The sequence below is a fragment of the Cetorhinus maximus genome, chromosome 18 (assembly GCF_964194155.1).
Source record: "Cetorhinus maximus chromosome 18, sCetMax3.hap1.1, whole genome shotgun sequence".
NCBI classification, from domain to species: domain Eukaryota; kingdom Metazoa; phylum Chordata; class Chondrichthyes; order Lamniformes; family Cetorhinidae; genus Cetorhinus; species Cetorhinus maximus.
This window is the reverse complement of record NC_135896.1, coordinates 72003263-72016894: the sequence shown is the minus strand read 5'-3', so window position 1 is coordinate 72016894 and position 13632 is coordinate 72003263. Positions and strand designations below refer to the sequence as shown.

Sequence of the window (13632 nt, the reverse complement as noted above, 5' to 3'; positions counted from 1 at the left end):
TAGGATGTTGCCGGGTCTTAAGGAGTTGAGTTACAAGATTAAACGGGTTAGGACTTTATTCCTTGGAGCGTAGAAGGATGAGGGGAGATTTGATAGAAGTTTACAAAATTGTGAGGGGTATAAACAGAGTAAACGCGAGTAGGCTCTTTCCACTTAGATTAGGAGAAATAAACACGAGAGGACATGGCTTTAAGGTGAAAGGGGAAAGGTTCAGGGGGAACATTAGGGGGAACTTCTTCACTCAGAGAGTGGTGAGAGTGTGGAACGAGCTAACATCTGACGTGGTAAATGCGGGCTCACTCTTAAGTTTTAAGAATAAATTAGATAGATACATGGATGAGAGAGGTCTGGAGGTTATGGACTGGGTGCAGGTCAATGGGACTAGCGGAATAATATTTCAGCACAGACTAGAAGGGCCGAATGGCCTGTTTTCTGTGCTGTAGTGTTCTATGGTTCTAGTATGCAGGTACAGCAAGTGATTTGGAAGGCAAATAGAATGTTGTTGTTTATTGCAAGGGGAATGGGATATAAAAGTAGACAAATTTTGCAACAATTGTACAAGGGCATTGGTGAGACTATGTACAGTTTTGGTCTCCTTATTTAAGAAAGGATACAATTGCATTAGAAGCAGTTCAGAGAAGGTTCACTTGACTGATTATTTGGATAAAGGGGTTATCTTAAGAAGAAAGGTTGGGCTTGTATCTATTGTAGCTTAGAAGTATGAAAGGTGATCTTATTGGAACATATAAGATCCTGAGGGGTCTTGGCAAGGTGGATGCTGAGAGGATGCTTCTCCTAATGTGAGAGATTAGAACTAGGGGACACAATATAAAAATAAGGGGCCTCCCATTTACAATGAAGATGAGAATTTTTTTCCTTCAGAGGTCATTAATCTGTGGAATTCTCTTCCCCAGAGAGCAGTGAAGGTAGGGTCAGATAAATTATTGATTGACAAGAGAGTCAAAAGGTATACGGTCAGACAGGAAAGTGGAGTTGAGGCCACAATCAGGTCAGCGATAATCTCACCAAATGGTGGAGAAGGCTCAAGGGGCTGAGCTCCTAATTCCTATACATTTTAAATCTGAGACTGATAATATCTTTGGCAAACAAAAATCTAAGGGATGTGGGACACAATGTTGAAAATACAGAGTTAGGTTGGAAAGCAGCCATGATCTCACTGAACAGGCTCAAGGGCTGAATGGCCTCCTCCGTGTTTCTCTGTTCCTTTTGTCATTTAATCTCTCCTGCCCTCCACCTCGTCACAGATCTTCCCTTTTGGTCTTTTTCCACCCCTGTTTCACTTGCTCAAAAGCGATTGCATTCCTAACTTATCCCAGTTCCCGCAAAGGGAAACTGTTTTTCTCTCTCTCCAGATGCTGTCAAGACCTGTTGACTGTTTCCAGTGTTTCATATTTCTAGAATTTAAGAGTCTGAATTTGTAACCCATCCGCGAACTGCCCTTCCTCCCGCTGTTTGACCCCGTGAACCCGCATTCCCATCTGCTGGACGGTGAACTCTTTCACCGACACCGCCTCACCTCCTTCGTTTGACAATAATCTCCCGTGCACTTGACTCTTTTCTCGATCCTAAACCACCAGCAAATATTCAAACCGTGAGAAACTTCGCCATCCACAGCTGCCACTTCCACTTCCGGGTGAGAGGTGACGGGAGGAGGGCGCGTGCTCGGCGCTGTCAGCGCGAGCGAAGAGAGTCTCCGACAAAACGGAAAATGCTGGAAACATGCAGCAGGTCCGTGGGCAAAGAGATGGAGTTTACATTTCGGGTCTATGACCTTTTGTTAAAACGGAGAAAACGGTTTTGAGTAAGGAAAAGCGTGGAGAGCAGGAGGGATTAAATAACAGAAGGTTTCGGGCCGAATTTTCCGAGGAGTGATAATTACCGCCGGATTGCCGCTCCGCTCCTATTTTGACTGTTTCAACAACTTTAGATGATGAACTCTCTCCTCCTTCCCCACCCCCTTTCCGATCCCCCTTTTTGCAATAATTTATGTATTTTTTTCCCCCCACATATTTCCATTATTTTTAAATGTATTTCCATCCATTGTTTTATCTCTACCTTTTAGCCTATTTTGATTCCCCCCACCAGGGCTATCTGTACCTTGCTCGTCCGGCTTTCCACCCATAATGTCCCCATTAGCACATTTCTTAGCTAATATCACCACCTTCAACACCTCTTTGTCCTTTTGTCTATGGCATCTTTTGGCAATCTCCACCTATTACTGGCCCTTTATCCAGCTCTACCCCCCCTCCCCCCCAAAGTAGTTTATATTTCACCTCTTTTCTATTTTTCTTTAGTTCTGATGAAGAGTCATTCGGACTCGAAACGTTAACTGTATTCCTCTCCACAGATGCTGTCAGACCTGCTGAGTTTTTCCAGGTATTTTTGTTTTTGTTCTAGATTTCCAGCATCCGCAGTATTTTGCTTTTACCTATTTTGAATTTTGTTAGCTTGCTCCGCGTTTCTGGCCCAGACCTCTTCAGAAATATGGACCTTTTCGTGAAGTCCTTCCATGTGGTGCAGGATCATGAGAGGAGGGTGTGCCGGAGGGTGTGCCAGCGGAAGCCCACCCACACCCATACCCATACGGTACCAAATGCCCTATTTTGGTAAGCCTTCATTCACCAACACAGTGAAAAGCTATTTACATGTCCCAAAATTTTTCACTGTGTTAGTGAATGAGTTTGATTGAGGTAAGTAGGTAGGTGGGAAAGGTGGTAGGCTGGGTGGGGTGTTAGCTGGGTAGGGTGGCAGGGTGTTGAGTTTGGGTCGAGACTATTTGAACAGCCGGGGATGGTGGTGTGCTCAGGAGGGTTATGGGAGTCGGGGTCAAGGGTGGAGCTGGGGTGGGGGCCCCTGGAAGTCATGGGGTTGGGGGGATCAGTGGTATAGTTACCCAGGAGTTAGATATGGTTTTTTCCAGTCTAACATTTCCTGGGTAACTATCCAGGTAACTGAGTCGGAACCCTCTAAAGTCTCTGACTCAAATTCACAGTTGGAAATTTTATCGGATGGTTCTGGATGCAGAGGAATTGCCCGTCAGAAGTTGAAACTTCCCAAACAATTCCCATGGAGCCCTTGTATTGGGACCTCCGAGGTGTCCCGTAGCCCATCTTCCAGGGTATACCATCAATATCCTGGGGGAGCCCATTGATCAGTAAATTAACTGGACCAACCATGTAAATACTGTGGCTACAAGAGCAGCTCAGATGCTGGAAATTCTGTGGCGAGTAACACACCTCCTGACTCCCCAAAGCCTGTCCACCATCTATAAGGTACAAATCAGGAGTGTGATACTGGAATTCTGTCCAAAAAACACTCAAGAAGCTTGACACCATCCAGGCAAAAGCTGCCTGCTTGATTGGCACCCTATCCAGCATCACCTTCCAACACTGGCTCACAATGGCAACAGTGTGTACCATCTACAAGATGCAGTGCAGCAACTTGACAAGGCTGCTCTGATAGCATCTTCCAAACCCACAACCTCTACCACCAAGAACAGGGGTCAGCAACTGTTCTTATTTAGAGAGTTTTTTAAAAAAGATGCCTGAAATAAAAACTGTTTGGAGCTGTGGGATGAAAAAAAGAATCTAGTAAATACCTTAAGAGGAAAAAATGTTTATTGAGAATCTAGGGAACATTATGCACTTTTTGATGCTGGGAAAGTAATTTGCTTTAAATTCTCTCTGATACTTATAAGAATGACCACAATTATTATTAAATTTCATGCGATTTCAATGTTGTACATTGTTTGAGCAAAAATCCAAATTCTGCTTCCCAAAATGGATAAAAATCATTATTTTTGTTTCCACAGTTGAACTTTGAAGCTGCCCAAATCTTAAATTTGCCTTTGGCCTGATGAATATTTTCCTGGAGAACCATAACATTTTCATTCACTTCTAGATGGATATTTTTTGGCAAAAGGTTTAGACTTTACTAACAGTTGCTGGGCAGAATTCCATTGTTAACTTTATAGCCAAAATCTTGGTTTCCCCTGTAGAGGTTTCTTAAGAATTTTATATGATTTCTATATTACATTTTAACACACTTTATAAACATCATAACAAGATGCATCAACTCAACATGTTTTCAAAAATGAAAAATAATTGTCACAAGATTTAAATTTTTAATTTTCAAACTTTATTTGCTTATAGAGAAGTATATGCAGGAACAGTTCTCCAGTGACCCAGCAAAAATCAATTCTCAATTCAATGTTATGACAGAAAATGAACTGGGGAGTTGAATATACAATAAACTTCAATTCAGCCCTCCCATCTACACGAGACTACTCATTTGTGAGGAGTTCATTTACATCATCGATACCCATCGATTTCTCTGACTTGCTATCGGGAATAATTAGTGTGTCAAAGTGAAGCTTTTTCAAAGGAAATACCTTAATGCAACTGGAGCCTAAAATGTGTCTCAAAATCGAAGTTTAGAAAAAGGCACAAATTGGATGGCAAAATTTTGGCATGTTTTCCATTTAACATACAGTAGTTTCCACTCCCCACAATTTGCTGCAGTGAGTTTAACTGCATTGTATTATTTGATTATGTTGAATTTTAAAATTCATTAAGATGTAAAGTCTATGAAAGGTGATTTATTTATATCATACGTATTTTATATATATTCTATATATACATGGATCTCAGGTAAACCAGATCTTAGATCAAGTAATGCAATGATGACATGAACCAGCAGAAAGTCTTCCTTTAGCTGCTGGGTTAGATTGTACATAGGAGTAAAAAGGAATGAGCAGTATTTTAGAGGATTCATTCTTCTGTTTCAAAATACAGTTGTAAAATAATTTGACAGGAGCAGAAGCATTGATCATTATATATTACCCCACAGTTACAAATTGGTAACATAAATAACCTTAAACAAGTGCCACAAATGAGATGATAAAGAGCTAGCTGCATGCGGTTCGGGTGCAGTGGGTTGCTGATCCTGAACTAGAAGAACAAGGGCAGTAGATGCATGGGAATACCACCACTTGCAAGTTTCCCTCCAAACCACACACCATCCTTCACTGTTGCTGGGCCAAAATTCTGGAGCTCCCTCCTGATAGTAATGTGATGTTCTTATACCACATGGACTGCAATGGTTCAAAAAGACAGCTCAGCAACATTGGCCCAAATCTTCTGACTTCGGATTGTCGGAAACCGTGCATATGACTGAGATGCATGTCAGGACCCTGTGGAAGTACTGACATGCTGACCTACATGGAAATTTCCCGGGAAGTTTCAACTTTCAATGGGCAATTTCCACTGCTCCCCAGCCTCCAGGAATGTCCAAAGTCCGGGGGTGAGTGAAGTCAGAGGTTCTGTGGGGTTCGTTGGCAGGGGGCGGAGGTCAGTTGAAGGTCCAGGGGGTGATGGGGGGGGTATTGGAAGTCTGTGGGGTGGGTCTGAGGACTGGGGTGGGGCTTGCCTGAGGTCAGAGGAGTGGCGGTTCAAAGGTTGGGGGTGGGGGATGCCAGAGATCTGGTCAGAAGTCCCTTGTGGGGGGTCCGAGGTTTGGGTCGGAGATCAGGGGGTGGGAGGGTGGTCTGAGGTCCGGGGCTGGAGTCGGAGGTCTGGGGTTGGGGAACTGGGGGTGTCCCCTAGGAACGATCTGGGTCTTTTGTGAGTTGGATACTGAAGGTTTGGATCTTCTATTAGGCTTCATGGATACAATTTACAAGAATGATAGTTTATTAGATGCCTGCAAGGCATTGTCCCTCTCCCTGCCCCTCTGTGGATCACCACCTTAATGTGGTGGAGAGACTTGTGTTCTCAACGATCCCTTGAGCAACGCCAGCAGGAGCTCCTTGCTCCTGGTAGGGCTAACTGTGACGTCAGGGTTGGAGGAATTGCCAGACAAAATGCAGTGCAAAAAGTCCTCAACAGCAGAACAGGCAAAGGAAGACTGTGTTCTCACCAGCCATGAAGGCAGAAGATTCTTCTGCAGTGGCAAGATTACCCTGGTCACCGTGGTTTGTCATGTCACCAAAGTCTGACAACCAACCCATGTAGACAATGACAGCGCCTCAAGGTCTCCATGTTAAAGTCACACAAAGGCTTCAACCAGGGTTTGACAACGACAAGGAAGTGCAGGCATTATCAGACTTTGATAGATTTCAAAAGATGGGGTTACTCTGTGGACGAATATATCATGGACTTTGGCAGACTATATAAAAGATTGAAGAAATTCAATTAGGAGATCCCTGGTTCAGTGTTAGCTTTTAAATTGCTGCATTGTGCTAAGGTGTCATATGTACAGGTTCCTGATTCTACTTGTGGTTAGGTTTAGAGAGAGAGACTTCGTGTTGGATCAGATGCCTGCTGCCTTTAAAAAATTATGAGGGAAGCAGTCATTTCCAGCAGCCTTTTGGAACAAATGGCACATTCTGTGATATCACAAAGAATACAGGACTCAATTATTGCTGCATTTCGGGATTACCCAGATTCTGGATACAAGCGTCAGTACAATAGATGAGTTACAGACAGGAAGAATGATAATGAAAGGAACTTTAGTAGATCTGCATATCACAGCAGAAAACAGGATTGGAACAGCAATAATAGACGAATGAACCCCAGGAATGCCTGGGGACCAGTTAACATGCTTCAGCAGAGACTCAAAATATCATCGTGCGATGAAATGCCTCAAGTGGAAAAGCAGGGCCTTCAGAGTGATATATGACACAGATTCCTGAGGCTGATGATAATGATTAATCAGAAGGAATTGCACTAGTCACAAGAAGTTTTCATCCAGTAATAAGTGTATTAGTTGTGGACTCAATTATCAGTGCTGTGTTAGATAGTCCTTGCACCTCGACAGTATGTGGAACAGATTGGTTGAAATGCTACCTAGATTCACTTAGTAGGAGGATCAATGCAACATTAAAGGCGTATGGAAGTTCTACTTGTTTTAGGTTTGGTAATGACAGCACATTGAGGTAATTAAAAAGAGGGGCTATTCTCTGCAAAATAGCTGGAGTAAGCCACTTTATCAGCACTGATGTAGTCTCTAGTGAAATACACTTGCTGTTGAGTAAGCCTTCCATAAACAAGACACAAATGAAACTGAACATGGAGCAGGATAATGCAATTGTTTTTGGAAAGTCAGTGGATCTGAGGTTTACTCAATGAGGGTATTATTGCATTCCCTTAACCTGATGTTTCTAATCAGAGTGTTAGAGAAATATTAGATGCATCAAGTGATGATCAGCAAGAAAAAAGCAAATTATCTTTAAGTTACACACGCAATTTGCTGACCCTTCTTGTCAAAGATTAAAAATCCTGCTAGAAGATGCAGGTTGATGAGCATACAAAGCTCATCAAATGGATTAGTGCAAAGTATGAAATCTGTAAAAAGTATTGCCTCCACATCATATTGTGAGCCTTCCATTAGCTCATGACTTTAACAAGATAATTGCCATGGAACTAAAGGTATGGGACAATGACAGAAATATTTTCATTCTACACATTACAGACAATTATACATAGAAAGGATAAAAGAGTGATCATAGACAAAGTCACATAAATAGTTGGGACCAGACTTGGGGCACCATCTAAGTTCCTGACTGATAATGGAGGGGAATTTGCTAATGATGACTTTAGAGACGTGTGAAAAAATGAACATCATATTCATGAATACTACAGCAAAAGACTCTGAAAGGGATCGTGGTGATTGATGAAATACTGTGAAGAATTTGTTTCAGGTGAGTTGAGGGTAGAGTCCCTATCAATTGACCTGTGGGAGAAATCCCAAATTACCATTTGTGCTGGTTGATAATCCTCCTGCTGTAGAGGCTACTGTAATTAGTTCCATTTTCAGCACATTGAAATGCTTTACATGCAAGAAGGGTTTTCATCAAAGCTGAGGTCTTGAAAAAAATATGGAGAGCTCAAATGTGTCACATGAGACCAGCCAAGGTAGACTTCAGATCAGGAGATTTGGTATATTATAAAAGAGAATACTGTAAGAAATGGAAAGGCCCTGATAATTATTAACATTTTAACTATGCAGTTAATTGTGTCTCTTTTCAAAAGCCCAGAATGTACAGGATGGTTAAAGGACAAAGGTTTTTGTTGTTGTGTTGTAGGAACAGCATGGATCAGCATCGGGCAGTTGGAGCAAATGCATAAGTTAGTAGTTTTGGGATGGTAGTTGTAGGATTGAGAGCAACTGGCTAGGATCAAGGAGTTTTGATACTTTGAGGGGGTGGGTGTGATATCTGGTATGATCGGGAAGGGTGTTATGGGAGCTCTGGGATGGGTATTCAGGGTGTTCATGGGAAAATGTATTTCAATCTGGTAGGAGTATGAGAGGGTCCAGGTCTTTGATGAAGTGGAATTTACAGAATCAGAATAGATTACAGAATAACACAGTGCAGAAGAGGCCCTTTGGCCCATCGAATCTGCACCGACACGTGAGAAACACCTGACCTACCTACCTAACCCCATTTACCAGCATTTGGCCCATTGCCTTGAATGTTATGACGTGCCCAGTGCTCATCCAGGTACTTTTTAAAGGATGTGAGGCAACCCGCCTCCACCACCCTCCCAGACAGTGCATTCCAGACCGTCACCACCCTCTGGGTAAATAAGTTTTTCTTCACATCCCCCCTAAACCTCCTGCCCCTCACCTTGAACTTGTGTCCCCTCGTGACTGACCCTTCAACTAAGGGGAACTGCTGTTCCCTATCCACCCTGTCCATGCCCCTCATAATCTTGTACACCTCGATCAGGTCACCCCTCAGTCTTTGCTCCAACAAAAACAACCCAAGTCTATCCAACCTCTCTTCATAACTTAAATGTTTCATCCCAGGCAACATCCTGGTGAATCTCCTCTGCACCACCTCCAGTGCAATCGCATCCTTCCTATAATGTGATGACCAGAACTGCACACAGTACTCCAGCTGTGGCCTCACCAAGGTTCTATACAACTCCAACATGACCTCCTTCCTTTTGTAATCTATGCCTCGATTGATAAGGCAAGTGTACCATATGCCTTTTTCACCACCCCACTAACATGCCCCTCTGCCTTCAGAGATCTATGGACACACACGCCAAGGTCCCTTTGTTCCTCAGAAACTCCTAGTGTCATGCCGTTCATTGAATACTTCCTTGTCAAATTACTCCTTCCAAAGTGTATCACCTCACACTTTTCAGGGTTAAATTCCATCTGCCACTTATCTGCCCATTTGACCATCCCGCCTATATCTGTAGCCCAAGACACAACCTCACTGTTAACCACCCAGCCAATCTTTGTGTCATCCGCAACTTACTGATCCTACCCCCACATAGTCATCTATGTTGTTTATATAAATGACGAATAATAGGGGACCCAGCACAGATCCCTGTGGTACGCCACTGGACACTGGCTTCCAGTCACTAATGCAGCCTTCTGTCATCACCCTCTGTCTCCTACAACTAAGCCAATTTTGAATAGATAGACTCTCTCCTTCAGAATTTTCTCCAATAATTTTCCCCCCCCCCACTGATGTGAGACTCACTGGCCTGTTGTTCCCTGGTTTATCTCTACAACCCTTCTTAAATAGTGGAAACACATTAGCTGTTCTCCAGTCCTCTGGCACCTCCCCCATGGCCATGGAGGAATTAAAAATTTGGGTCAGAGCCCGTGCGATCTCCTCCCTTGCCTCCCTCAGCAGTCTGGGACGCAAATCACCCGGACCTGGAGATTTGTCCACTTTCAAGCCTGCCAACACCTCCAATACCTTGTCACTCCTTGTATCAATTTGCTTAAGAACCTTGCAGTCCCTCCCCCCGAGTTCGATACTTTCATCATCATTCTCTTGAGTGAAGACGGATGTGAAGTATTCATTCAAAACTCTAGCGATGTCCTCTGACTCCACCCATAGATTGCCCTCTTGGTCCCTTATGGGCCCTACTCTTTCCCTGGTTATCCTCTTCCCATTGATATACTTATAGAATATCTTGGGATTTTCCCTACTTTTACCAGCCAGAGCTTTCTCATATCCCCTCTTTGCTCTCCTAATTGCTTTCTTAAGCTCCACCCTGCACTTTCTGTACTCTACTAATGCCTCCGCTGATTTGCTTCCCTTCTACCTGCTAAAAGCCTCTCTTTTCCTTCTCATCGTAACCTGAATACCTCTGGTCATCCATGGTTCTCTGGGCTTGTTACTCCTTCATATCACCCTAGAGGGAACATGTTGAGCCTGTACCCTCACCATTTCCTTTTTGAACATCCCCCACTGCTCCTCTGTAGATTTCCCCACAAGTAGCTGTTCCCAGTCTAACTTGGCCAGATCCTGCCTTATTTTACTGAAATCCATTCTCCCCCAATCCAAAACATTTTTTTGCAACTTGTCTATTTCTTTATCCATCACAGACTTAAACTATACCATGATGTGGTTGCTATCACTGGTGATTATATTAGGTGATTTCAATTTTCCCAACATTAATTGGGATAGACATAGTGTTAAGGGCTTGGATGGAGTGGATTTCTTGAAATGTGTACAGGAGAATTTTTTAGGTCAATATGTAGAGGGTTCAACAAGGGACGGCGCAGTGCTGGACCTAATTCTGGGGAATGAAACCAGACAGGTGGCTGAGGTGGTGGTGGGGGAGCATTTTAGTGATAGTGATCACAATTTAAGCTTGTTATGGACAAAGAAATAGACAAGTTGCAAAAAAATGTTTTGGATTGGGGGAGAGTGGATTTTAGTAAAATAAGGCAGGATCTGGCCAAGGTAGACTGGGAACAGCTACTTGTGGGGAAATCTACAGAGGAGCAGTGGGGGATGTTCAAAAAGGAAATGGGGAGGGTACAGGCTCAACATGCTCCCTCTAGGGTGATAGGAAGGAGTAACAAGCCCAGAGAACCATGGATGACCAGAGATATTCAGGATACGATGAGAAGGAAAAGAGAGGCTTTTAGCAGGTACAAGGGGAGCAAATCAGCGGAGGCATTAGTGGAGTACAGAAAGTGCAGGGTGGAGCTTAAGAAAGCAATTAGGAGAGCAAAGAGGGAATATGAGAAAGCTCTGGCTGGTAAAAGTAGGGAAAATCCCAAGATATATTCTGTAAGTATATCAATGGGAAGAGGATAACCAGGGAAAAAGTAGGGCCCATTAGGAACGAAGGGGGCAATCTATGGGTGGAGCCAGAGGATATCTGTAGAATATTGAACAAATACTTTACATCCGTCTTCACCCAAGAGTATGAGGATGAAGGTATGGAACTTAGGGAAAGAGACTACGAGGTTCTTAAGCAAATTGATATAGGGAGTGACAAGGTATTGGAGGTGTTGACAGGCTTAAAAGTGGACAAATCTCCAGGAGCGGATGATTTGTGTTCCAGACTGCTGAGGGAGGCAAGGGAGGAGATCGCAGGGGCTCTAACCCAAATTTTTAATTCCTCCACAGCCACAGGGGAGTTGCCAGAGGACTGGTGAACAGCTAATGTGGTTCCACTATTTAAGAAGAGTTGTAGAGATAAACCAGGGAACTACAGACCAGTGAGTCTCAAGTCAGTGGTGGGGAAACTATTGGAGAAAATTCTGAAGGAGAGAATCTATCTCCACTTGGTGAGGCAAGGTTTGATCAGGGATAGTCAGCATGGCTTTGTCAGAGGGAGGTCATGCCTAACAAATTTGATTGAATTTTTTGAGGAGGTGAACAGGTGTGTAGATGAGGGTAGTGTAGTTGATGTAGTTAACATGGATTTCAGCAAAGCCTTTGACAAGGTCCCACATGGGAGACTTATAAAGAAGTCAAATGCACATAGGATACAGGATAATTTGATAAGGGGATTCAAAATTGGCTTAGTTGTAGGAGACAGAGGGTGATGACAGAAGGCTGCATTAGTGACTGGAAGCCAGTGTCCTGTGGCATACCACAGGGATCTGTGCTGGGTCCCCTATTATTCGTCATTTATATAAACAACATAGATGACTATGTGGGGGTAGGATCAGTAAGTTTGTGGATGACACAAAGATTGGCTGGGTGGTTAACAGTGAGGTTGAGTGTCTTGGGCTACAGATATAGGCGGGATGGTCAAATGGGCAGATAAGTGGCAGATGGAATTTAACCCTGAAAAGTGTGAGGTGATACACTTTGGAAGGAGTAATTTGACAAGGAAGTATTCAATGAACGGCATGACACTAGGAGTTTCTGAGGAACAAAGGGACCTTGGCGTGTGTGTCCATAGATCTCTGAAGGCAGAGGGGCATGTTAGTGGGGTGGTGAAAAAGGCATATGGGACACTTGCCTTTATCAATCAAAGGCATAGATTACAGAAGTGGGGAGGTCATGTTGGAGTTGTATAGAACCTTGGTGAGGCCACAGCTGGAGTACTGTGTGCAGTTCTGGTCATCACATTATAGGAAGGATGTGATTGCACTGGAGGTGGTGCAGAGGAGATTCATCAGGATGTTGCCTGGGATGAAATATTTAAGTTATGAAGAGAGGTTGGATAGACTTGGGTTGTTTTTGTTGGAGCAAAGAAGACTGAGGGGCGACCTGATCGAGGTGTACAGGATTATGAGGGGCATGGATAGGGTGGATAGGGAGCAACTGTTCCCCTTAGTTGAAGGGTCAGTCACAAGGGGACACAAGTTCAAGGTGAGGGGCAGGAGGTTTAGGGCGGATGTGAGGAAAAACCTTTTACCTAGAGGGTGGTGACGATCGGGAATGCACTGCCTGGGAGGGTGGTGTAGGCAGGTTGCCTCACATCCTTTAAAAAGTACTTGGATGAGCACTTGGCACGTCATAACATTCAAGGCTATGGGCCAAGTGCTGGTAAATGGGATTAGGTAGGCAGGTCAGGTGTTTTGCACGTGTCAGTGCAGACTCGATGGGCCGAAGGGCCTCTACTGCACTGTGTGATTCTGTATGGTTGAGAAGTTTGCTGATGACTCAAAGATAGGTAGGAAAGTAAGCTGTGAAGAAGCATAAGGAGTCTGCAAAGGGACATGAGTATGTTAAGTGAGTGGACAAAAAAATTGGCAGATGGAGTATATTGTAGGAAAATGTGAACTTCTCCACTTTGGCAGGAAACATAGAGGTGCAGAGGGACCTGGGTGTCCTAGTACATGAATCAGGAAAAGTTAGTATGCAGGTATAGCAAGTAATTAAGAAGGCAAATGAAATGTTGTTTTATTGCAAGTGGAATGGAATATAAAAGTAGGAATGTTTTGCTGCAGTTGTGCAGGGTGTTGGTGAGACCACATCTAGAGTACGGTGTATAATTCTGGTCTCCTTATTTAAGAGAGGATATAGGGGCACAGGAACAGGACTAGCCCATTGAGCCTGCCCCACCATTTAACTAGAACATGGCTGATCATCTACCTCATTGCCCCTTTCCTGCACTATCTCCTTGATGTCATTAGCCTCCAGAAATCTGTTGATTTCTGTCTTGAACATACTCAGTGATTGAGCTCCCACAGCCTTCTGGGATAGAGAATTCCAAAGATTCACTAAGATATTCCTCCTCACCTCAGCCTTAAATAGCCTACCCCTTATCGTGAGATTGTGTACCCTTGTTTTAAACTCACCAGCTAGGAGGAACATCTTATCTACATTCATCCTGTCATGCCCTGTAAGAATTTTGTATGTTTCAATGAGGTCACCCTTTATTCTTCGAAACT

General features: G+C 43.6%; 1 protein-coding gene across 1 annotated transcript in view; it reads right to left on the bottom strand.

The window, feature by feature from the left end:
- wdr21 (WD repeat domain 21) overlaps positions 1-1629 on the bottom strand; it is a 122494-nt gene extending 120865 nt beyond the window's left edge. The window contains exons 1-2 of the mRNA XM_078563286.1: positions 1612-1629; positions 1538-1574 (exon numbers count right to left, since the gene is read on the bottom strand). Coding sequence (XP_078419412.1) covers positions 1538-1574; positions 1612-1629 — 55 coding nt within the window. The remainder of the gene's footprint in view (positions 1-1537; positions 1575-1611) is intronic.
- Positions 1630-13632: the final 12003 nt, after the last annotated feature.